Source organism: Macadamia integrifolia, chromosome 5, assembly GCF_013358625.1.
Source record: "Macadamia integrifolia cultivar HAES 741 chromosome 5, SCU_Mint_v3, whole genome shotgun sequence".
Taxonomy (NCBI): domain Eukaryota; kingdom Viridiplantae; phylum Streptophyta; class Magnoliopsida; order Proteales; family Proteaceae; genus Macadamia; species Macadamia integrifolia.
Window position 1 is genome coordinate 15,376,995 of NC_056561.1, and position 25,693 is coordinate 15,402,687.

The window sequence follows — 25,693 nt, forward strand, 5'->3', positions numbered from 1 at the left end:
CGATGCTTGCCTCTAGTTTTCTATTCCAATTGCCACTGTTGCCATTGGTGACAGATCAATAGCTTTTGTGGGGTTGGGTGACAAAAATGAGTTGACAACAAAATCAGCCGATGATTGGAACACTGGATTTTATTACTTCAGAGATCCGAAGTCATGCACATGACCTAGAGTCAACTTAAGTTTTTTCCTAGTGTCAACATAATTTTGTTTTGGCATATTTTTGTTGCTTCTTAGGGTTTTAGTAGAATGCTGGTAACGTGGAATGCCATTGCCACATGTCCTACATGGGCAGTCATTGCGTCACATGACCTATGCAGTCATAGTGCTAGCCTTTCTTCTTACAAAATTATTTCATTTTCTTTCACTGTATTCTTGAGTCCATGTGAAAGTCTGCTTCTGTATCTGTGAAACTATTGAATAATATTGATGACTGGGTGTACATCGTAGGTTAACAACTCTTTGGCTGCTGCACGTGCACGCCTTCACAACACTAGGGAAGAGAGAGATCAATTTGATGAAGCAAATAATCAAATTGTTGCACACTTGCAAACAAAGGTCGGGTATTTATTTATTTTATTTTTTATTTTTATTTCTGAGTGCCAAAGAATAGGTGTTCTGAAGACCATACATCATCATTCAGGAGCATGAAACCTAGTAGTGGTTCTAACATTTATTTAAACTGTAGGAAGGTGAGCTGTTGAGATCCATTGCTTCATGTAGATTAGAAGCAGACGTTGTAAATACATGGATCAATTTCCTGGAGGATACTTGGGTTCTCCAGTCATCATACACAGAGCAGAAAGAGAAGCAGGTCAAGTACGTGCATCCTTATTTTCCTCTAGGTCTCATCCTTTCTGCCTATGTAGTTCTCTTCTAGCATGTAAATCTATTATGCAATCTTTGTTGGATCATAAGACACTCAAGGGGATTAATTTCTCATATTCTTTGTTGCGCTCATATTTGATTTACTAATAATCTAATGAATCTCGCATAATTTATTAGAATACCCTTTGTGCTTACTAATAACGTTTCTTTTACATGTTCAAGTGACGAGCTGGAGAGATGTGGAGGTTATTTTATTAATTTGGTCACCCGTTATCTTTCTGTTTATAAGGTACTTCCAGCAAACATATATTTTTTGCATGTGATTTTATCCTCCCCACCTGCCATATATTTACTATGTATGTGTTTCTTCCTCTTTTCTACTGGCATATTGAATCGTATTTCTTGAACAGGATGAATTGGGCCCTTCTATCAGCCGCATCAAGAAATTTGTGGACAACTTGAAGAATTTGGCTGGGGGGTAATGTGGCTTATTGTATTGAAGCGGTCCTTAGTCAGTCTAAGATTCTAATTTCTTTTTTCATGATATATAGCAGGTCTGAGATGCTGTCTGGTTTAGATGGTGAGAATGCAAAAACCATAGACCCACGAAGGAATCTGGAAGAGGAATATCTGGACTGTGAAGCAAAGGTATAAATATACTTGTTTCCTTGAACTATTTGTTCTTCCCACCTGTTACAATTGTCCTTTTACCTGGATTTTGTTATATGAAAAGTAATCTGGCTTTGGGTAGAAGCTTTTAAGTTTGAACTCTTGTTCTGTCCATTCTATTATTAGTTACAGTCTTTCTCACTTTGTTTTGCTTAGTCTACTCTGCTTTTGATTAGGTGTCAGGTTGTAAGATGATTTAGATCCCATCGGTTGTTTGGAGACAAAATCTACGTGCTAAGTAATCTTTTATGTGGTTTTGGTTTATTTTCCTCAGATTGTAACTACCTTCAGTGTAGTGGATAAAATGAAAGAGAAGTTTTATGCTTTACACGGAAAAAATTCCTGGTACAATCTTTTTACTTTCCCAAGTTGCCAGCTTCCTCTATGTTCTGACTCTTGATCTCCAAATTGTGCACATTTGATTCATTGAATTATCCCTGTTTCTTTGTGTTCTCATTCATGTGACTGCAGGAAAGATGATCGAAGAGTCAAAGAGCTGCTTGGTTCCATTGAAGAACTGAGAGAGGAGTTTGACTCCATTGAGCGACCAACCTTGGAGATCGAGACTCCATCCCCTAGGGAAGAGGCACCATCTGGTGAGAGGTTAGAGGAGGCTCCATCTCCTTCTTCCCCTGCACAGACCATTCATACAATTCCTTCCCCTACAGGGACTGTTGATACATTGCCATCTAAGAACGATGAGCCTCCAAAATCAACTATAGTCAAAGCAGAGCAATCGTTGGACCCTGAAGCTGAACTGGCAAAGCTGGAGTCAGATATTGGGAATGTCAGCAGAGATTATACAGAGGAGATTGGTGGCTGGGAATTTGATGAGCTGGAAAAAGAATTGAGATCGGACGACTTGGGAGCAAGCAAATAAGACTAGTTTTTCTGTTGAAATGAGCACTCATGGTATTCAATGCATCTTTTGTATATTGTATGTAGCTATTAATCATGTAGGCAACAATTAACCATCTAGCAACCCCAGAAAAGTTGCCTTTGGACTGGTTATATTTGTAATGATGACCCACATCAGCTGAGATCTGTTTAATCAGGTGTAAATAATTTAACTTGTAATCATGTAATATTTGTAAGTTATTTAGGAAAAAAAAAAAATGTAATGTTAAATTGTTTGCATTGGAGTGGGCAATGATTTGACATCTTTTCCATTCTGTCTCTCGGGGTAGAGAGCCTCTAGGACTAGGTGTTGTTTGGCCTTCTTGTGGTTCAAAAAATTGTGCTCAGTGATCGGTTTGAGATAAATCTAGATTGATATTAGATTGGGGCCAAAAGGCGCTTGATAGTGACGACTCTCTACCAAAGGTTACACATGATCAGCCAAACCATTTAGGCTACGAAGCGTCGGGTGATTGGATTAATCCAGTGTGTTGACATCCTGCTTGGTTCCATTGAAGAACTTCCTAATTGAGACTGATCCTGATTCCATGGAGAATCAATTCATTTGTACTGAATAGAATCTAAAGGCGCTAAAATCCTGAATTAGGTTGGGTTTTATGCATAGGCCATCAGCTGGGATTCATTTTCCATTCTGTCTCTCGGGGTAGAGAGCCTGAATTCATGGGGGATATGGTTCAAAAATGTGGTAAAGGAAGTCCACTTACTTTGATTAAAGATTCACTCCCTCTTTTTGACAATCAGTTTGAGATAAATACATTCAAACAAATGAGTTCATGTGTTACACAGGTGAAGAAAATGAGCAACAAATCGAAGCATCTGAAAAGGTTTTTGGTCCTAATTGAGACTGATCCTGATTCCATGGAGATCCTGAATTAGGTTGGGTTTTATTTTCCCCTTGGGAGAAGACTGAATTGTTGTTCTAGGAATGACACAATTTATGTTCTGGGTGCTTGGTGTCACTATCAAGAACTGGGAATGAACAGACTATAAAGCATGGCAGATATAATTTTATATGAAAGATCTTGTTTTCTATCTGGATACTCTCCTAGTTTTGGGAGTTTGAAGAGGGTATGTGCTGGTTTGCTCCAAAGTGGGGAGGACCACATAATGCTGAGGAGGGACCCCTGACGCTACCTCCTTACAGAGGTATGGGGGAAGCTTAATGAAGAGGCGGGGTAAAAAGTGGTTTTTATGTTGATGGGTGGAAAGGTTTGCAGGTTCGGAAGTTTGGGATTATCTCTCCATTAGGCTTTTGAAAGGCACCATCATAGTGGTCGGACCCCACAGGCTACAAGGTTCAGTGGGTTGAAATCCTAGCCCATTTTCAAAATAAAAAAATTCCTAACCCATTTTGCCTTAAAAGGCACCTCCCTTAATGGCCTCCACTGGCTTGCTTGGAACTGTTATGCAGCAATACCAGAACCTGAAGGTCTCTACTTAGTGGTCCTTTCAATGGGTTTATTTATGACCTTCTGATTTCTGGTTTCTGGCAATCAATGGTTCAGGTATATGGCTGCATTAATGGCTTTTTACTAGGGTATGGTATGCATTCTCAAAATAGATAATGTGTCTAGAATGCATTCTGAACGAAAAAGTAGAAAAAATTGATGAAAGATTTCGGTTTCATCAACAACCTATTCCTAGAATGCATACTAAACACAGCTTAGTTTTCTTGATTTGGTTCGGAATAAACCGTTACTCGCACGATCGCATCCAACAAGGCTGGCAACTGGCAAGCCCAACTGTGGAAAGTCTCTCTCTCCCTCTAGGAATAGAAACAGTGGTGATTGGTGAAGTTAAAAAAGAAGACAAAACAAGCCTTCAGCTTGGCATGCAACCCTTCCTTCAATGTTCAAACCCCACCAGAAATGTCGGATTACATGTTTTTCTCAGTCAATAATTGTGAGAGTGATAACTCAAATAGAAAAGGACAATTATAGATCCCATCAATTAAAGATGCTCAAGAAACCCAGAAGTCTTTAAATGTCTCTTCCCCATTTGATTCGTCAGATTAGAAGTCACTAATAGAATAGTTCTAAAAGAAAAACATGAAAAACCAAACCCAGGAATCCAGTAAAAGTATAAAGCAAGTTTTGAAGTGACTGCTTGGCTCTTCTAAACTTATATGTAATTCAATACAGACCAAAAAAAAAGGGTTAATTCAATACAGAGACCAATTAAGGAAAGATCAGTGAGTTCAGTGTTAATGCCCAAGGTGCCCACTATCTCTCTCTTCTCTCTCACTCTCATAATATGATAATTATTTTGGAAGTATTGGTATATGGGTTTAGAATTCAAATTTGAATTTTCTTGCATTGCTTAATGGGTGTTGCAGAAGATCCAGAAATATATATTTTATTTTTGTTCTAGGTAAATGGATTAGATGAATATTTAAAAAAGGATAATGTAAGAGAAAAGAAGAAGACACTTGACAGGAGTGGGGAGCTCTATCCTTTTAGGATTCCCACATAGATACACTGATCCTTCTCCACGTTTTTCTTAAATTCTGTCCTGAGTTCTGCTGCTGCACCCATCATTAACCTTTTTCCTTAGTTTTTTCTAGTTTTCTGAGTTCCCCTCATAGTCATGTCTTACACTATTTAGCCGACCAACTCACCCAGTTTTACTGTTAAAAAATCGACCAATCATCAAGGCTGAAAATATAAAGTACTCCAAGAACGGCCTTATTGATTGTTTCCAGGTAAAATATCAAGTCAAAAGAAAATTTTTAGAGGTAAAATCAGGAAAAAAAAAAAAAAAAAAAAACCCGACAAATTTGGCCGTCTAATGCTAATTTTATGTTCTTATAAAGGTTTTTTAAATCTAAATCATTCCCACTTAAAATTGAGAGAGTGCTCAATAATATCTACAGTACCGATATATATGTATGGACCATACATGAGATGTACATCAATATAAAGGGGGATAATTGATTGAATTAGACTATAAAATTTGACACGTATCTAATCTATACAGTGTTCTCTCCTCTGCAGGTAATCGTCTCATCCTATCACACATCGTCCACGGGTGTGGAGAAATGGGATGGGACAGTTATCTGAGAACACACCCATGAATGATGTGAGATGGAATGGAGCGCCCGCAAAAGAGAGGATCCGGATTCAATATAAATTTACTACATAATTTACAGTGGGAACTATAGAAGTCCCATGCAAAATAAGTTGGTTGGATCTCTGGAATGTTTAATCTGTTATTCTATAAGCCCCGAGATCAGGTATTCTAATCTGGCCATGGCCAGATTTTTGTATGAGACGTACAGTCCAACATCAACATCGAGTCCCTAGGAATCGTCCTCGTGATTGTCTTTATTTCTGTGTTGATCATGACTCTAAATTCAAACCTTCCACAAAACCTCCCCTTTTAAAATTTTTCTAATTTGGCAACATCCACACTTTAATTGATGCTCTGCTCTTCCTCTCCCTACGCACATAGAGGTAGTTGCTGATAGCTCAGCTCTCCAGAAGCATCTCCACACACAGACCCATACCCACACCCAGAGAGAGACAGAGAGAGACAGAGAGAGAAAATCATAAAAGATGGCCATTAGCTTCTCTTCATATGAACATGCAGAAGAAGAAGAAGAAGAAGAAGACGACTACATAGACATAGAAGTGAGTTCCTCCACTGCATTCTTGTGCTACAACATCAGCTCTCCTCCTCAGCACACAGAGTTTGAGTTCCATATGTCATTAGCTTCTCTTGACAAGGAACGCTCAACCTCTCCAGCTGATGAACTCTTCTATAAAGGGAAGCTTCTACCCCTTCATCTCCCTCCCCGTCTTCAAATGGTGGAAAAACTCCTCGACCACAAGCATCAGAACTCCGCTGCTTCTTCTACTGATGACAGAACAAGAACAGAGCCCACCTCCAAAGAGAACTATTCCTATTCCACTCCCTTCACCACCACTTGCAGTACCCCCTTTGAGTCCTGCAGCGTTTCTCCCTCCCAGTCTTGCCTGGTCAGTGGAGAACTCAACCCCGAGGAGTACCTTTTGGAGTGCCCCAAAAAGAAGCCTTGGTCCAAGAAGCTCAAATTGATCAGGCATTCTTCACTGGGTCTCAAGTTGAAAGCTTCCCGGGCTTATCTAAAGTCTCTGTTCAGCAAATCTGGTCGTGCCGATGAAACCTCTGCAGAGGGTGCCGATGAAACCTCTGCAGAGGCTGCCAGGAATGGGGACGAAGCGACCATCTCCAAAGCCAAGGAGTGTTTGAACAGGTACATGAAGGTGACAAGGAAGAACCCGTTTGGCCAAATTCACAGAGAGAGGCACCAAGTGGAGGATTCACTCATGGCGGGGAAAGAGAAGTTGATGGATGAGGTTGGTGGTGCTGATGGCCATAGGAGGTCGTTCTCGGGGGTCATCAAACGTCACCCAGTAATCAAGTCCTCAACCTCATCTTCATCGTCATTTTCGTGTAATCCAAATGGGTATTATGAGTTTCAGTTCCTTAAGAGAAGCAGCAGTGCGAATTCAGAGATTGAGAAGTCAATTCAGGGAGCAATTGCTCACTGTAAACAGTCTCAGCAGTTTAGTTCGAGAAAGACGGTGAAGGAAGATGGGTTTTGTTTATTCTCTGCTTCAAGGATTGCAGTTCGTGAGAATCAAGAGAGGCCAGGACACTGTAGGGGATGATGATGTTGATGATTTCAAATTAAAATGAACCCCATTAGTAATTTAGAATGGGAGAAGAAGAAAGGCCCCTCCTTTAAAAGCCTTGATTGCTTTCAGATTTCTTTTGCTTTGCTTTTATTTCCTCCTATTGATCCTATGGAATAAATCTATCAAAAATCTCTCCTCAGGTCTGCAAATTCTATTGCAGATGACAGTTGACCTTAGGGATGGGGTAAGTGGGCAATTTCTGTATATGAACCTGTTATCCTTTGTAATTCACTTCTGGGGTTCTGGCCTTTGGCCTTTGCCTCAGCTGTTGATGTTCTAAGTATATTCTACTCTGATCTCTCATCTTTTGATAACATCATGGGTTATGTATGAAAAAAGAACATGGAAGAAAAACAAATTTTCACAGCCTAGTCACCCTCTTAATTATGCCAACCTTTTCAGAGAATTTACCTGTCCTAGCTAGTGTGATGGGTATCTTGAAAAGTGAATTGAGGGGAAACTTTTCTAGTCTTTCTGACTTACTCCCATGTATCCTGTCTCTTCTGAAATATATTCCATAACATTAATTCTTTTGGCTCTCTCTGTCCATTATTTCTAAGAAAGGTCATATTCTCCTCTCATAATGTGATGACAAGTAACAATCTTTTGGGTTTTCTCCTTTTCTTTTCGCTGATACACAAGTAGTAGAGCAATGACTCTCCCTGTCTGTGCATTTGTCTGTGAGAGAGAGATAGAGAGAGGTTGTGGGGATTAAACTTGTGCAATGATAAACCCATTAGGTTTTGTTTATCAGACATTTTAATGACTGTGATTAGAAAAGCTACTTCTCTCCATCTGACTCTTAAGAGCATCCAAAAGACATACATTAACAGTGTTGGATTCTTTCTAGTTTTCAGAAAAGAACCACACATAAAAGACAGTATCATTCCTTTGTTGATTATAAAAGAGTACAGATAGAAGAAAAAGGAAATCTTCAAGTGCTAGAGTGATGACAACCAGCCTTTCACGTACCACTCTCTTTTTCTTTATTTTGAATCTTGATTTTGGTGGTGGGGTACAAAGCCACCAATTAAATCAACATGTCAGCCAGTTTTTTGACAGGATTAGAGCTGAAGAGAGCAGCTAACTCATCCATTAAACTTTTGTTGAGCACTTTGGAGTGTTGTAGGGAACATCTGGTTACAACAAGATTGTAAGCTTCTTTTTGTATCTTTTCATATAATATTTTTTTTTCAACGATAATAATTTTTATTATTTCACATAAAAAACTGCATTAAATTTTACATTAAATAACTTTCAATTTTTTGAAAATCATTTTTTATCCTACGTTTAATAACTTTTAGAAATTAAAGAAAAGGGCAATTAAAAGAGGGGGAAAAGAGTGGGTGCCCTGTGTTTTGTCTCTCTCACCCCTTGGAGAGGACCATCTTGCCCCTCCCATGAGTCCCATTCTATTTGATTCACTATGGGATGGATGCAATTCCTTATAACAAAGCATGGCTAGAGGAGGGGGGGGGGGGAATAGATAAATAAATAAAAGATAATATCCCTTGCTAATAAGGATTGAAATTTTAATTAGTCACAAAAAGGATAAGCTACCAAAAAAAAAACTGTAATGGCAAAGTTGGTAGGAAAACAATAAGAAGAGGAGGTCAAGGGTATGGATTTATTGGAGATGAAAGAGAGTGAAACTTTTGGTTTGGCAACAAACTACCTCACTTGATTGTAGAGTGCCCCCATGCCAATCCAGGGATTTGGAATATCATGGACCTCATTTGTTTATTTTCCATTAAATCTCATAACTGAGTTCTTCCCTTAGTTGGTGTACTGTCGTGTAGCCTATAACTTGACTATGTTTCAAGGAATTAGGTGTGCGGTTTGTCTACTTGACGCCAACAAGTTCTAAACCTAAATTTCTAATGGGTTTACTTTGAAAGTATTCCGGTGGAATATTTAAATTTTATGGAAAAAAGGGTTGAAAGTGGAAGAAAATGAGAATTTATATATAAGTCTCATTAAACCAGTGTTTGGTTGTCAATAGAGCTCTTAAAAGTGGTGGGGTGGGGAGTAAAGGTGAGTGCAGACTGCAGAGGATGAAAGTGGAAGAAAATGAGATTTTTTCAATGGACATCTAGTTGTGCCAAGAAAAAGAAAGAGAGAAAATAAAAGTGGATAAGACCCACAAACCCCCTAGGCAACTAGGCAATGTCATAAAGGTGAAAGATTGAGGTGTGAATTAGTTCTCTAAACAACCAAATGTTTACCAAACCAAGAAAACTAAGTATATCATACTTTTCCTAAAATTCTCTCTTTTCTTTAACTTTCCTTCCTACCTTCTTTTGACAACAGAGATCCTATAAAGGAAAAGGTTTTCTCCACATAACATCTTTTTACTACTGGCTATTGCCACCAAATGCAAACCAGGGTTATTTGAAGTGCCAGCTAAAGCAATTGGCAATTGGTAATGACCTAAATCGGAATTTTTTATTATCTCAATTGGATGGAATGCACAAGCAGCACAAACCCTAATTTGGTATAAATCTCAATTACCACTTCTTACGCATTTTTAATATATTAAAACACAAATGATGATTTAATCTCATTTTGCAAAGCAAGGTCCCGTTTGACAATATTTCTGTTCTGTAAGAATAGTTTTGAATGAAAAGAGTGATTCTGAGGAAGTAGAAATGACCTGAGAGGCATTTTTCACACAATTTTAAAAGGTGTTATAAAATATTATGACTTTTATTTCAACTCGTGGCTGTAGTTTAGTGGTAAGAATTCTACGTTGTGGCCGTAGAGACCTGGGCTCGAATCCCAGCAGCCACATTTCTTAAAATTTTTATATTTAAATTGTTTTTTTATATTAGGGGTTCCCTTCAGCTGGGGGCCTAAGAACCTTTGGAGGGGAATTATTAATAACAAGTACAGGAGAATATGCCACAGTTTGGGGTTGTCATTGAAAGGAATAGTTTACCTTGGCCCTTGGGAGACCATAAATAGTACGCAACTCCATTGACAATAGTAAGTTTCCTTTAAGAAGTCAAGAGAGTATCTTGTCATTCCTTCCCTTGCCAATCTGACCGTTGCTTGTGCAACTTCCATGGTCATAACGAGTTCCTTGGGGGAAGGCTTTTTCGGTAAACGAATCCTACTTAATCTATCCTTTACTAAACTGTGTTTTTGAATGTTTTAGTGGTCCACTTGTGTTAAGCAGCAAGGATATAGATGTGAGGGAAGTGAATTCTTTTTTTTTTTTTTGGTAAAAGGGAAGTGAATTCATGAATTCATGATGATCTACTTTTTGGTTAACTCTTGCCACAAAGAAAAGAAAGTGAAAAAGAAAATGAACTGCTTGGTTGAAAATTGAAACTGATTATTTCTTAATTTCCATTTTTTTTTTTTTTTTTTGGGTATAAACTTCCATCTGTCCAAACGCATGAATGATGGCTGCATGCTTTCTCCTTTATGACAAACCCAGAAATCCTTTCACCAACTAGTTCTTCAAAGAAAGTTCATTAACTATTGAAGATATGCTATTTTGTATTGGCTTCTGACAAATCCTGTAAAATATTTTACATGGAAACAAACTGAGCCTCAAGTCGCAGGAGGAAAAAAAACAGATACCCCAATTAGCAAGAAAAGAAAACAAGCAGAAGGTTCTTCACTGCATGTATAGGAAGTCATTCCAATGTGGCCACCTAATTATGCCAATTGCAAAAGTGATGTGTCAATTTTGACTATTGGATAAATATAGTATATAATTGATTGCATACATATGGGTGGTGGGTCAGACACAAGCTTCATCTACGTGCCTGAAGTGACTGCATACTTGCAGATATGGACATTTTTTAGGCCTCCATGTTTCCGGAGGTTCATACACATTATAACCTCCTAGCATCAACCCAGAAGAAAAAGCAAAAACAAAGAACCAAAAGATGAGAGATCAAATCAAAATCTCTTCAGAAATTTTCTATATATCTAATGTTTTGCTGTGTACAAGATTTGCTCATGGACTTGTTAAAAACAGGTGACCGGCCTTTTTGACATTTTGTTAGGTCAAGACCGAGTGGTGCCCAGTACCAAGCTTTTCAATTCCGGCATTAAGCTCACCAGAAACTCCTTTTTAGTCATAATTCTATCAGCGGTACAGTCCTGTTCCTGCAAAACATCAAACAACAGAGGTAAATCACAAGTACTGAAAGATCAGAGGGAATGAATCAAGGTATAACCATGCATGCATTGGTGATTGCCTCTATGTTAGCAATCCAAGTCAAATTTAACTTTTTAAGGAAAATTTTTATTGTAATACGTGCACAAGCAACTTAAACGAGGTATGAAATCAAAAGTAATATCATATAATCAGAAAGGGTAGTTTGCAGATTCTGAATTCCATGGGTAAACATTTAGCCTTTTCTTTCTCCCCCATTTTACTGCCTCTTTACACTCTACAGTTGGAATGATGACCCTAGACCAACATATACTTCATAGAGTTATTGCTTTCATCTTTGTATTAAATAAGAAAGTTCTCATGTAGGACTGGAGAAAATACTACTTGTTGGTCAAATCACTGTATTACAAAGTAGGGAAAAAGAAGCCTAAAAGGTAGTGTGGCCCATGGTTCTAAAACTTGGATCGGTTGGTCAGTATCGCCTAGATCGGAATGGTATTGGCCTTGACCAATCCCCAATTGATGAAACCGAACCATGCCCTCTAATTGGTGCATTCCTCCTGCCGCCAGGTCAGAGATCATTAGCCAAAGTAATAAGAGCACCCCACCAGATATACTATGCAAAAATAAGAAACAGACATGTTCACAAGTGGTTCTTAACAATTTAGAATGAGTGGTCTCTCATCTAACCACAAGGAAAGAGAGAGCATTTAACTACAAAAAAAAGAAGAAGAAGAAGAAGAAGAAGAAGAAGAAGAAGAAGAGAGAGAACGAGGAGAGGTACAAACACTCACATCATCAGTTGCAGCTGCTTGAAGGGCTAAGAGAGTCACTGTTGCACTGTGGTAATCCATTAATATCTTATGCGCTGAATCTTCCAATTTATCCTGGAAATTGTACACAGATTCTGTGTTTCAAGACAAAAACAAGATACAAAAACACCAGAAACAAAGATGGAAAAAAGAATATATCATTGAAATAAACTTATTCACTCAACGTCAGTTAATTTTTATTTTTTCTGTGGTGGGTGGTAATTAATTCTCAAACAGGAGTCTTAACAGAGGTTTTAAGGGGATTTGAGTAATTCTTATGAATCATATCAAGCAATTGTAAAGAGCATGTAAAATTAGACGACCAGCATAAGTAATTAATTTTTACACAATCCTTATTTTAGGTTTTAACAGCTCAGCTGCAATTAGTCAAATTCTGGTAGTGGGGTCTTAATTGGGTTTATTTTGGAGGCCCTTGTAGCTTGACTACCGGCATAGGACTTTTGCAGCTTTGTCTGAATCATAGCTTTGATCAAGTAGAAGTTATTAGTTTGAGAGGTCTCTGTAAGGACTACATTTCTAACACATTTTGGCATCAATTGATGCCTTGATGGCTTATTTGCAATTCAACAGCTTCTCCTTCTGTGTAGCTTTGGGGCATAGTTGTCAAGACGTCACATTACAAAGCATCTATCTTATACAAAAAAGAGAGAGAGAGAGAGAGAGAGAGAGAGAGAGTACATTCCATACCTTCAACCGAGAAACAGCAGCAGAAATGGCCCTTCCCGGGGCTTGAAGAGCTTTATTGTGCATCTTGAAGAAACAAAAAAAGGAAATGTAGAAAAGAAAAGGGATTAATTCATTTGGGGCAGAATAAATTGATAAAAACCAAGATATAAATTTGAACTAACTAACCTGCAAATAGAGTAGAGAAACAACTTTGGGCAGAACAGCAACTGGATCAGTTTCAGAAGAAACATGTGACGTCAAGTCCTGAAAATAAGAACCAAATGAAAATGATGCATTTGTGCAAGAAGAGCAACAGATCATGGAACCAGTATCACAACCTATCATTAATTATGACAAATATAACGAAAGAATGCATTTCTCACCCACTCTGAATGTAATATCAAGTTTTATTCATAAAAGAAGAAATTAGAAGAGGGAGGTGACACATCAAACCAGCTGATTCCGGGCCAGAAATTTAACAAAAATGGACATTCAAATAGAAGAATAGCAGCAACTACATGTTTTCTGAATATTAAAAAGGGAAGAAAAAAAAAAAGAATTGGCAGATATAACTCATATTCCCTCTTGTGCATTATCAACACAGGCACACTAGCATATGAGCAACGTTTATCATCATAATCATCTTCATAGTAGTTAGTACAGGTAGATAGAAGAAGATTAGAATAGTTATAAGGAAAAATATGTGCGAGGAAACAAAAGAGTCTTCTCATCTTTCAATACGTAGAAATTTGCCAGAATTACCCAAAGCAGTATCACCTTACGATAGGAATGCAACAGTGTTCTTTCCAATTTCTTATCAAGCTTCTTTAAGAGTATGCCACTACACCACAAAAAACAAATGAAATGCAGAATATTAAGTGCAAAAGCAACGGCGGATTCTCTATTTAGTCAGACATAAACAAAAGGAACATTAGTACATACCTTTCCTCTGCTAATGCTCTTAATGCAGTCATGAATGTTTCGACCCGCTGCCACGTATTCAGTAAGTCATTGAAATTATTAAGAAAAAAAGAATCTCCATAAGATTCATGTGTTACTTGGAAGCAGCACAGCAAATGAATTATTGCAAGGTGCTTTATAGGAAACTGAATCTCAGCGCCTTTCTTGACGGAAGTAAAAGTAACTGTCTTTATAGATAATGGTATAATACAACAAGAAGAAAAAAGTTTATTAGGCCATTTAACAGCAACAACCAGTAAATGTTATGTCATAGAGCTGCCATAGGCTGCGTGCATTAATGGGTTACTTCATGGCGCCATCTGTGAACCACATATACAAACACATATATGACCACCCACAGTAACGTCCCTGGAATTATATCTAAGACATACTATAGGATGAACATTTCCCTTAGCATATCATCTTTGACACAGAGCACTAAGTGCCAGTTCTTCCAATTCAGGTTGATTATGTTTTATTGGGACCCAAGCAAAAGATTACCTCTCTGATGAGTACCCTATACATGCTACGACAAGTATTTCGGGTTTGAACTTTGATAGTTCTTCTAGGCAGTTAGCTTCCCAGAACTCTGTTGTTTATGATTACATTATGTGAGTTGGATTGGATTTCCAACCATCATAAAACCCTTGATAAAAATGTAGATGTCTTTTTGTTCTTAAAATATGCAAATTCATCAAATTCTCTGTTATTTCAACATTAATGATTAGTTTTCTTTTATATTCAATACCTGTAGAGTCATACTGCCTATGGTATTTAACCCAAAACCATCCCAAGCATATTCCAAGCTGAAAATTCAAGAGAGATTGTGCAACTGTCTAGCTACCTCCTCTATTCTAACTCTTTTAATTCTTTTTCTTTGTTTGCTTATTCTTGAAGCCCCAAACACTATTTTCATTTCTTCTCCAAAAACCATCCTTTCTCTTAAAATTTCATTTCTTGATAAGCAACCCTTGACCCTTTCTGGCCATCCTATTCTAATAGTACAGTCCTAGATCTACAACACCCTATGCTCTCCACATCCCTTTTCTTCCTCAGCCTCCTAATGGAATATTGATTCTGCTGTCGATGTCATTTGTCAGCCCATCCAGTTCCAGTCTTGCCTCTTGATATGAAATTTTTATCAATCACCTCTACATAGATTCACCTTTTTATCATAAAAATGATGCGTTGAACCACAATAGGCAGGAGTGTTATGAATAGTGGTGAATAAAATTAACAATAGACCAGCAGTACCACCAATGTTCTAAATGATGACAATGCTAGTAATTTCACCTATCAGAGTTGTGGGAATATCACTGGAATTTTTGAAATAATGGTAAATATGGGGAAGTGAGAACTTTTGAGATAATGGATTATAAAAGAAAAGGGGGGGGGGGGGGGAAGCAATGCTCATATAGGATAACACGAAGCTAAGATATGGATGGATGATTACGTGCTAAAATCCCAAAAGGTATATTATTTTGCTCAAAGCTATCATGGAAGACAAGAGATGAGTAAGGTCCAGACAGGCTTGAATTAGTTTTATTTTGCTCAAAGCTATCACAGTTGCTTCCCCACATACTTCTAAATTTTTAGTCTAGATTATCATGTTACGAAACCTTGCCTTGCAGTTGCTCAAAACTCATACAGATCATCTGACGTTACGCAAACACCTGCCATACCAAAAGCATCTTATGGCAATGGATGCAGACCTAGTTGTACATCTATATATCCATAATACAATATATAGTTTGTCTTTTAACTTATTTCGTACTTCTAAATTCTAAACCGGTAAAATTGTTCAATCAATGTGGTAGTTTCATAAACTTAATAATGTAACAATAAAAAGTCTACCGAGCATGTAAGATTTGCGTCACTAAAACTTAAATCAATCTCTTTTGAACATATTTTCTAAATTTTCGTTAATAAATTTGTACTAAAATTCAAATAAATTGACATATAGAGGAATGTAATAGTTTACCCATCAAATATATCTTGTATATTTCTGTTCATGGAAACCTTTTACTAAATATTCTTTAGTACTTTAAAATAAATAATATAAACTGAGGGGTTCTTGTACATCAGTCAGTCAGTGACTCACATTACACATTTTTGGCAACACTCTACCTCTTTTTATCTTCTACCTCTTTATTCCTTTGCCATATCTCAAAACTAGCTTTCTTAGTCTTAATGGTTGTCTAGACCTCATCATCTCACTACCAAGTCTCCCTAAGAGCATGACATATAACCTTTGCTTCCCCTAGAACTTCTTTATCAACCTTCTTGATACATGCTGCCATCTTGTTCCACATCGTATTGGTGACTCCCTCAAATTCCTACTTTCTGTGTTTGACCACATATTCAGTAAATGTATCTAGGGAAACTCCTTTAATCTCCACCATCTTATCCTAGGGCAAATGAGTTCCCGTACCCTACGTTTCTATGTACTGAGGCACATATCCAGGACCACTAGTCTATGTTGAGTGGTTAGGCTCTCCTTAGATATAACCTTACAGTCCTTACACAACAATCTGTCAGCCCTTCAAATTCGGAAGAAATCTACTCGGCTGGTACGGTGCGCTCTTTTGTAGGATATTTTGTTCATGAATATTGATGGGGTTTTGTGATTTTTAAGGAGTATAGGTAACTTTTTGTAAGAGGATCCAATATAGACCACAGTTTGTACAGCACCTGAGTGTACAGGTCGCTTTTTTTGGCAGATATCAGTTCGATTATACTCACCCGATAAAAAAAAGAACAAAAGAGTACCATAAAAGTTTTTATTTTGCCAAAATTTCTGGAAGTTATGCCGAGATTTCAAGCATCTTTCGAACCACCATTACCATATGTACTTGCTTCGAAGCATGATTCCCAAGGAACATAGGATCTATAATAAGGCCAAACACAGAGTCTATGCCTCCCTCTTGAGCCACACATCTCTGCGCTCTATTGTAGGATATTTTGTTCATGAATAGAAATTTAATGAAATGAAAATGCAACACAAATATAACATAACAATGATTAAAGTACTAGAAATTAGAGACCAGAAAAGGCTCCTTTCTCAAAGAATAAAAAAAGGAGTACCCAGTGCACAAGGCTTCCCACCACTACGGGGTTTGGAGAGAGTCATAAGGCATGCAACCTTACCCCTACTTCATGGAGAGGTTGTTCCCTGACTCAAACCCGCGACCACTAGGTCGCAATGGTGTAACCTTTCTTCAAAGAAAAAGGGGTATAAAACAATGATTTAGGACTTACCAAAAAAAAATAATGATTTAGGTAGAGTTCCTACACGGCCTATGTTAGACCCTTTCCTGACCAAATCACCCAAGTCTTCTGTTAAATTTCAGATCAAAATAACCGCTTCAAAAGTCATTATAATTATTTTGAAAATTATTTATAAAATTAAAATTTTGATTTTGTATAACAGAACACCCTCACACATGGTTTTTTCATCATTAGAAAGAAAAAAGAAAGGAGCCTCAAACATGGTAGTTCATATGATGGGGATGTACCACCAATTCGATGTGGCAGTGGTTTAGCTAGGGAGGTATCCATCTATACAACAAACAGACTTGTGCAACTTGCAAAGGAGTAAGAACCCTTTGACCACAATGATTTAGATATTTTTTTTATTATTATTATTATTTTTTTTTTTAGAACCACCATATTCTCAATCATCTAGAGGATAAAATTTGTTTTGACACCATCAAATTAATCCCTTAAGAAGAGAAGAGTTGTTTGTTATCCTGTAAATACTTGCCTTTCCTTCCAAAGCGTCAACAACTGCAAGAGCTCTAACTGAAAGAGATCCACCCAAACTCTTTGCCTATCAAAGAAAATAATTAATTGAAAATTTGACATCCATGAATAGCACTCCTTTTACAGAAATCCTGAAACTAATTAAACTGAAAGAAGCATTACGTCTAGAAAACTAGAGCTAAAAACCATCTTTTATATGCGAGTGAAAATTACATACAAGAGACACTCTATCGCCAGAACTTAGTAATTTGGAGTCTGGATTTTGAGATTCATCCACTTCAATTCCATTCTTCAGTTTAGTATGCATTTCCTACATGAGACAGTTATATATAAGACCCCTGGGTCATCTTAAACAAAAAATTATGTCTCAAATGTAGCCATTAAAAAATTGGGCAAAAAAGGGGAATCCGGTCCATGGAAAAGAATTGTTACCAAGTTAAGTATAAGCATGTCTACCATAGAACTAGCAGTTGTTCTTAGCAGATGCCTGTGTAAAATAACCTGTGAATAAGACAGTAACCATTTTAATCAGTTGCATCTTTACCATCAATTAATTAGAACATGTTTTATAACTATTTAACTTACTGAGGTTGATTGATCATCTTCAAACAGATCTAACGCTTTCTCATGGAGCTGCAAATTTAAGAAAGCCTGAAAAGAGAAGGAATAGAAACACTGAGGATGCATTCCAGCAGATAGAGAACAATTTGCAAGCAGAATAGCATAGTACAAAAGTAAAGTAGCAAAAACTAGAAAGTTTTACTGTACTTATATGCTGAAGAGAATACTCCTAACAGGAGAAAGAAAACAATTACAGCAGGAAAGACTGGAGAAAAATCAAAGAACCAAGAGGAGGCTAACCTCATCTAGTTTCTTCTGTAAATTATCGAGCAAGCGCTTCATTTTCTCTGCATTTTCCATAAACAACGTTTTTTTCCTCTCTTTCCATGAACTGAGCAGCATAGGTCTCAAAGTGCTCACCAAGGGTGTAAGGAACGCGCATGAATCATCCAGCACTATCAAACCAACAAATATGTCTGTCAAAGCTATTCCTTTTTTTTTTTTTTTTTTCGGTCATAGAAATAAAAGCTTCATTTTGTCATTGCTCATAAAGAAATTAGAGAGAGAGAGAGAGGATGCCAAGCATATATATAAACCAACACCCACATCCATTAAACAACACACCTCTTTGTTCTTCAAATTCTGGGACCAGCATCAAGATCTTTTGCATTATCCACTCTTCAGAAGGAACATTATAATTGTCTTCTTGCATTCTATCCAAATCCTTTCTGGCACCTGAATTTCCTTCTGATACTTGTGAGGAACCTGAATCCTTGCTTTTCCGCTGGTTTTTCTTGGATTTCGTAGGAAGGTTTTCCTGGTTATCAAGATCACTTTCAGCAGCTCCTGTCTTTGTGTTTCCTGTTGCTTTTCCTTTCTTCTTCTTTGATCCTTTCTCCACTGCGTGTTTACTCTCATTACCTGTCTCATTCAACTCACCTCTTCGAGTGCTATCAATTCCAACTTTAGCTTCACCAACTAAAAGTAAATCACCACATAGCCCTTGAACAGCAAGGCTTGAATGGAAAAGGGATTCCATCTCTTTTTCCAGTTGATCAAATACATTCTGTCCATTGAAGCATAAAAAAATTGCAAAGCATCAGAATCTGAAATGATGCTAATGATGATGATGACAATTATGATGGGTGCAACCTGATCCACACCCAGAAGCTACAAAGACAAAGTCATACTTGTGAAATTTAAACTCAATACCAGTTATAGATCAAACATTAAAATTTCTTTAAAAAGCAACATGCACACACACATCCACTGCTCTGCATGCATGCACAGACCTCACCATGAAGGTGAATTTGCTTCTCTTTCACCAGACATCATATCCAAGAATCCAACTACTTTAATCAAAATACTAACAAGTAATGGATAAGTTCTCCCCAAAGGAATATTTTTGGCTAGAAGAGCACATTATTTTTAAGAAGTCAAATAAATGTATGTCATTCGCAAACTATAGACAGGTAATACTGCGACAGGCAATTATATAACCTGCGCTCTTCCTGCAGGCAACCACTTACATGCAACAATGAACATTTCCTCTTCAAGCCACTCAATATAATGCATTTCCAATCCGCACTCAAGCTCTCACACTTTCAATGTCACATATTCTTTTTTTTTTCCTTTTGTAAGGAAAAAATAATTTATACATGAAGTGTCCAGATTTGTGGAGACATGTCTTGGTGAGTGATACAAATGGGTACAGCCAAAAAAAAATTTTGAAAAATAAGCATGTCCTAGTCCTAATATTAGAAGAACTATATAGACATGTACAAATAGATTAGGTAGCTAAACAACTTTTTTTCAACATGGTATTCCATTCTGTAATATTAAAGTTTGGGAACTATCACACAATATACAAACCTGAAGGATAATTAAACAAATTGTTTGAACAAAATTGCCTAGTGATGGATTAGTGAAGTGCGAAGGCATTTACAAGGTAAATTTCAAAATGGAAGCATTATTAACATTATGCCACCAAACATAAAGTGTATCCCACCACATCATAGAGCATACAGTAATTCACTGCTATACAAAATCATAAGAAGTTGATTTTAAAAACTAGGATAAGAAATGGAGTCTTGCACTTAGAAGCCAAGGTATAGCGAGGGACTTCTCTGACAAAATAAAAACCAGAAAAGCAATGAAAATTGGAATTTTTGGAAGAGAAACTACAGGCAGAGAACCTTTTTCTACGGCTCCTGCCAATACAAACAGGGCGTTCATGACATTTCCCAGATTTCTCACATTCATATTTTATAGCAATGGATAAATATCAGTACCCTAAGAACTTCATCGCTGAAATACTTTTATCATTTTCTTATTCTTGTACACTCCCACCCCCCCCCCCCAAAAAAAAAAGGTTTTACTTCCAAAATCGGGTAAGAAATAAAAGTGTGACTTCTAAAGAAACACAGCAATAAGCAATTGCATATGGGTAGCAGGTTCCACAGCCATACCTTGATAAATGCATTGCTAAACACACACGACTCTCCCAAGATGACTGCTTTGGATGACTGAAAAGAAACACATAAGGGTCAGTAAATGAACTACAGAAGTACATAATAACAGCTTAACAGAATGTTACCTTCAGGGCCCTTTGAACAGATGGACAATGCGACAGAAGCTTAAAAGCATCTTGGGATCCAAAAGATGCAGGCAAAACTGAAAGAGAATCGATCCTGTAATTGTCCAGATATTGTATCAGGAACAATATAAGTTCCGATACTCCGATAGAAAAATAATACTGAAAAGAACTAGAATAAAGAAAAAGCTGACTACACATCACTAGCAACTGGAAGAGATCTTCTCACATGTGATAGTTTAGAAAGAACTTTCTGACCCCCCCCTCCCTAGAAACATAGTTGTCATGGTGTCTAGGCGATCCTAGGTGATGGATGAAGGAAAAAATTAAGACGACACCAACAAAGTGTCAAGGCGTCAGAGCATCACCTAGAAGACCAAGGCACCCTTCCAACAAAGGGCTAAAATTATAGTAACTAAAATGGTTTCACAGGAAGTTTACAATGCTTCTCACACTTCTTGCATCTGCAACCAATATGTTGAAAATTATAGTAACTTGTCCATGGTCTGAGAAATGTTCGGTAGAGTGAAATATTTCAAAAATTAGTGTCAGCTCCAGAAACTGGAACCAAGTTATGTTAAAGAAGGTTGTTCCTCCAATTGAACGATTACTTCCTTATCTTCTAGTATGTGAATAACATATTTAGTTCATTGCAGGAGTGAAGTATTTGTCAAATAAATGATAATGATCAGGAAAGGAATAAAAGTAATATTGTCAGAAAAAAAGGAGCACGGTATGTCCTGATCCTTACCAGCTAGCATGTTCAACGGCATCCTCAGTAGCAGCATCCAACATTTCAATCATTGAGGGGTGAACAAAAACAGTATCTAGCAGAATGCCTTCAGGATATCTGGACTAAATTGGAGTTACAGACATATTTGATTACAGAAGAATCAAGAAATCAGCTGGGTTTCACTTTTTGAAATTTCAAGTATTGATTAATTACTGCAAAAACAAAATAATGTGCACTTAAATACCTGCAAGTACTGTTTAGGCTGTGGTACTGCAAGTTTTTGAAGAACTTCGTAGCTAATAAAAGAGTTCTGTTAACACATAAGAAAATATAGAATCAAGAACTTTCACAATTTCGCAAAAGAAGATGTTCTAAGAGTATTGTCAGATGCAGTAATTATAAGAAAAAAATAATAATTTTTCTTAAGTCAGCGCACAGCCAAACTTTTAACCAAAACAGCATTATCCCAAAGTTATAGAAAAGAAAATGGAAGAACATATTCCTCACAGACACAAACGTCTCAACCCACATAAGGAACCAGTATATGACATGGAAACCCCACAAAACGGAGTATGTGATGTGTAACTTTAGCCATACTATGATGGATAACGATGTGATGACTATTGAGGGGAGAGAGATACCACAAAATGACTATTTTAGATACTTGGTATCAATTATAAATAAAGAAAACAATATAAAGGATGATGTGTCACATAGAATTAAAGTGTGATGGATAAGTAGAGAGGTGAGTCCGGAGATTTGTGTAACTGATGTATTCCCGTAAAGCTCAAAGGAAAATTCTATAGGATAGTCGTACACCCAATAATGATGTATGGGGCAGAATGTTGGGCAACTAAGAAAAGGCATATAAATAAGATATGTGTAGCAGAGGTGAGGGTGTCAAGATGTGTGTGGGAAAAAATTAGGAAGGATAGGGTAAGGAATGAACGTATTAGAGAGGATCTGGCAGTTGCCCCAATCCATGATAATCTTTGCGAAAGTCGTTTGAGGTGGTATGGCCATGTTCAACGAATGCATATGTATGCACTAGTAAGAAGCAGTGATTTGATCCAAATTGATATAAGAAAGCTAGAGGCAGACCAAAAATGATCATTGGAGAAGTAGTGTGGAAATACAAGCACATATTAGGCCTTGTCCCAAATATGACTGCAACAAAGCGGATTAATGGATAAGGATCTATGTTGCGTACCCCATCTAAATGGGTTCCACTTTGTCACTGTTTTTGAGGTTTGTTCTTTTACTTTTACTTTCTTTGTGCTTGATTGGGTCCATGTATCCGACCCCATTAAGTTGTAATATGGTTTAGTGGTTGTTGCTGTTGTTGTATTATATTGATAAATTGAAATTTAAATTACATGAAAGATATATTGAATTGTTGCAAATAAAACTAATTGATAACATGAAGTTCCTATTCAAATGTAGCAGCCCAAAGTATATGAGAGAAAATGGACACAAACCTGTGAGAAGAAAGAATCTACACTTTCCTTTTGAGCATGAGCGAACACCTATTTTCATTCAATTACACAAATAATGACAGTTAGAGAACAAACCCAGAGTGAGCAAAAGAAGGCAAACAAACTAAACAAAAACACAGGCAGTATCAGGTTTCTTACAGCAGGTGTCCAATGAACACCAGCACGAAGTGATCCAAGGATCTCTCCACCCTTCACCAGACCACTGAATAGAGACTGGAAAAATGGACCCTCAACAGTCACGCCACTAGTTCCATTCATTTCTAGCAGCAGTTGCTGCAATGAGCTCCAAACCGTCGATAAATTTGTTGGAACTGTGATACCCCTGGTGGCTCCACGAACCATCGCATTAACCCGCGTAACATATACGGGCGTATACAATTGCCCACCTTCCATTCTCCCTTTCACCTGGATGTAGTGAAAAATGAAAGTCACAGAAAATCCGGTATACAGTTCTGTAGGCACAAGCATCACATAATCACAGCAAATAACAACAGAAAAGGTACAATGGTCCCGAGGCGTGGTTCCAACACAGTCGCCAACAACTCCGAGCCGACATGCAACTGTGCAGCGAGCTCTGCCAAAGCAATCTGACTACACTCCTGAAGGCGCTCGTTAATTTCTTCCGCTACAGAATCCCAATAAGACTGGGCTATGATCTCGCCTTGTATAAGCATAAGCCCTAGTTCATCTGCCACTATCAGTCGTGCTTGCTTCTCAACGTAATACAAATCCACCCCAATGGTGTCAGCAAGATCAATCAGAGAAACACGCCCGGATTTCTTAATCTCCGCCAACATTTCAAGCCTCAATTCATCCTATCGAACCGGAGAATCACATTAATATCGCTCGAATCGTTAATAAAGTTAAAGTACCCAACAAAAAAAAAAAAAAAAAGAATTCGAATACAGCGAATTCATAACATCCCGACTGAATCAGCGAAAATGAAACAGAGGACAGAAAACCCTAGATTTTGGGGAGGGGGAGGAACGAAGAGAAAGTACAGGCGTGATGTATTCTTTGCCGGAGACAGTGTGGAGAAGTTCGAAATCAATAATTTGAAGCTCTTGGAGCTTTCGAACCAATTCGACTACATTTCTTTCGGACAATCGAATGCTCGACTTCGCTTGTTGAGCGAATTCGAATTGTTTCTGCAATTCCAGCAATTCGTCGTCCATCTTTTCTGATCGTTCAGGTTCGAGTTTTCGGAGCGAAGAAGAAGAGGACTAAGAAAGTGGGAGAGAGACTATGATATATTCCTCTCTTTGCTCTCGGTCTTCCTTGTTTCACAAGATAGAAACCAGAGTCTACCAAAAACAAAAAAAAAAAAAACAAAACAAAAGAAACCAGAGCTGATTTATCGTTTTGCTCATTCATTTAGGCCCGTTTGATAACGTTTCTGTTTTCAGAAACAGTAGAAATATAAATTTTCGTTTCTAGAAACAAAAACGGAATTGAAGGTGTTTGATAAGTCATATTTTTAGAAATCGATAGTAACCAGTGAAAGAATGGCCACAAGTCGTTTCCATAAACTGCGAAACAAGTTGAACTTGTTTCTCCTGGGTCGTTTCTTGAACCATAAATAAGTAAAAATTTATATTTCTATTTCTGAAAATAAGTTAAACGAAACAGTTTTATCAAATGCTTTTTACTCCGTTTCTACTGTTTCTGGAAACAGAAACTGCAGAAACATGTTTCTTGAAACGTTATCAAACGGGCCCCTACTTATCTACGATTTGTTATACATGATTTCCGTCTTTGTGATGGACATCCCTGATTTATCATCTGTCAACACTAACGAACGAGCGGTCTCAAAGCCGTTAACGGCTGTCTCTTCCAGGGTTTTAAAAATAGGAATCGGTCCTGACAATTTAGATTCAAATCGACTTGGAATCGGTTCCAATAACCTTAGAATTCTATGGGGACAATCAGGAGAAAAAAACACCTTAGAATAGGCCCTTTAATATGAAAACCCATTGATTCAGGGGAATGATGACGTGGATATTCTGAGCTTAATCGATCCCTTTTAATTTAAAATCACAGTTGAACAGTCCTCATTGGCCAGACATGGATCTATTTATATTCAGTCAGTCCATAAACGTGCTCATGCTAGTCAGCCTAATTGGGCTAACCGGACTATAAATGGGCTGATCAAGTTATAAAGGGATTAATCGGGCTAAATATGGTTGGTTACCGATTTGGTCGACCACATGTCAGTCTACAATCAAGAACCAAGTTAAGACTTGGCCGCATTACTAACTGTTCAAGTCCGATTGGGTTAATTGGTGCGATCCATTCCTTGACACCCCTACCTGCATGGCAGTAAAGTCTCCTTATGAGGGGAGTGAAAAATTCACTCTGTACATATTTTCCCCGCCATTTGTGCGTGTTCTATTTCCGCTTCTGTGCATGCCTTATCTTTGCCATTTGTGCGTGTTTCCCCCCAACCCCTTTTTTCTCCTCCTGTTGAGGGTTTCATCATGCCCCTTGGAATTCTAGCCAGTGACGGTGACGACAGCGACGAAGATGAAGATAGAGAAGGAGACGGAGACGAAAACAACCACATGTCAGTCTACAATCAAGAACCAAGTTGAGACTTGGCCGCATTACTAACTGTTCAAGTCCGATTGGGTTATCTTCTGCCCAACTTCATTTCCAATGTTCGAATCTGCAGATCTACAGAAGAATCTACCATGCTTTTCAACATGAAGAAGGGAGCGCAGTGGCCGACTTCGACAAACCCAGTTCTTTCCGCAGCCACCGTGGTTGCAATTTTTTGGTCTTCATCCAATGACGTTGTTGCTATCGGCGACGAAGAAGACGTTGCAAATCGCTTGCCTCTCACGATCCGTGAGCCGAATCATACGAA

The 25,693-nt window shown here is 37.7% G+C and overlaps 3 protein-coding genes and 1 non-coding gene across 4 annotated transcripts in view; 3 read left to right on the plus strand and 1 right to left on the minus strand.

Moving 5' to 3' along the window:
- The window catches only part of LOC122077913, a 36,766-nt gene extending 34,135 nt beyond the window's left edge, over positions 1-2,631 (plus strand). The window contains exons 9-15 of the mRNA XM_042643805.1: positions 448-555; positions 686-816; positions 1,048-1,114; positions 1,236-1,303; positions 1,377-1,473; positions 1,769-1,839; positions 1,966-2,631. Coding sequence (XP_042499739.1) covers positions 448-555; positions 686-816; positions 1,048-1,114; positions 1,236-1,303; positions 1,377-1,473; positions 1,769-1,839; positions 1,966-2,374 — 951 coding nt within the window. The 3' untranslated portion in view covers positions 2,375-2,631. The remainder of the gene's footprint in view (positions 1-447; positions 556-685; positions 817-1,047; positions 1,115-1,235; positions 1,304-1,376; positions 1,474-1,768; positions 1,840-1,965) is intronic.
- Positions 2,632-5,635: 3,004 nt separating this feature from the next.
- On the plus strand, positions 5,636-7,628 carry LOC122078726 (probable membrane-associated kinase regulator 4). The gene has a single exon (XM_042644825.1). It carries the CDS (start codon positions 5,967-5,969, stop codon positions 7,062-7,064), a length of 1,098 nt encoding a protein of 365 aa, XP_042500759.1. The 5' UTR covers positions 5,636-5,966; the 3' UTR covers positions 7,065-7,628.
- A 2,181-nt stretch (positions 7,629-9,809) lies between these two features.
- On the plus strand, positions 9,810-9,881 carry TRNAH-GUG. The gene has a single exon. It is a non-coding gene; the product is annotated as a tRNA-His (tRNA).
- Positions 9,882-10,760: 879 nt separating this feature from the next.
- LOC122079271 (E3 UFM1-protein ligase 1 homolog) lies at positions 10,761-24,154 on the minus strand. The gene is made up of 20 exons (XM_042645606.1): positions 23,829-24,154; positions 23,331-23,642; positions 22,966-23,232; positions 22,810-22,857; positions 21,576-21,641; positions 21,350-21,453; positions 20,602-20,695; positions 20,474-20,530; positions 18,630-19,071; positions 18,306-18,460; positions 18,030-18,095; positions 17,877-17,945; positions 17,662-17,754; positions 17,446-17,511; positions 13,665-13,711; positions 13,500-13,563; positions 12,909-12,986; positions 12,744-12,806; positions 12,018-12,110; positions 10,761-11,213 (listed from the first exon to the last, which is right to left on the minus strand). The coding sequence occupies exons 1-20, from the start codon at positions 24,000-24,002 to the stop codon at positions 11,112-11,114; spliced, it is 2,460 nt and encodes an 819-aa protein (XP_042501540.1). The 5' UTR covers positions 24,003-24,154; the 3' UTR covers positions 10,761-11,111.
- Positions 24,155-25,693: the final 1,539 nt, after the last annotated feature.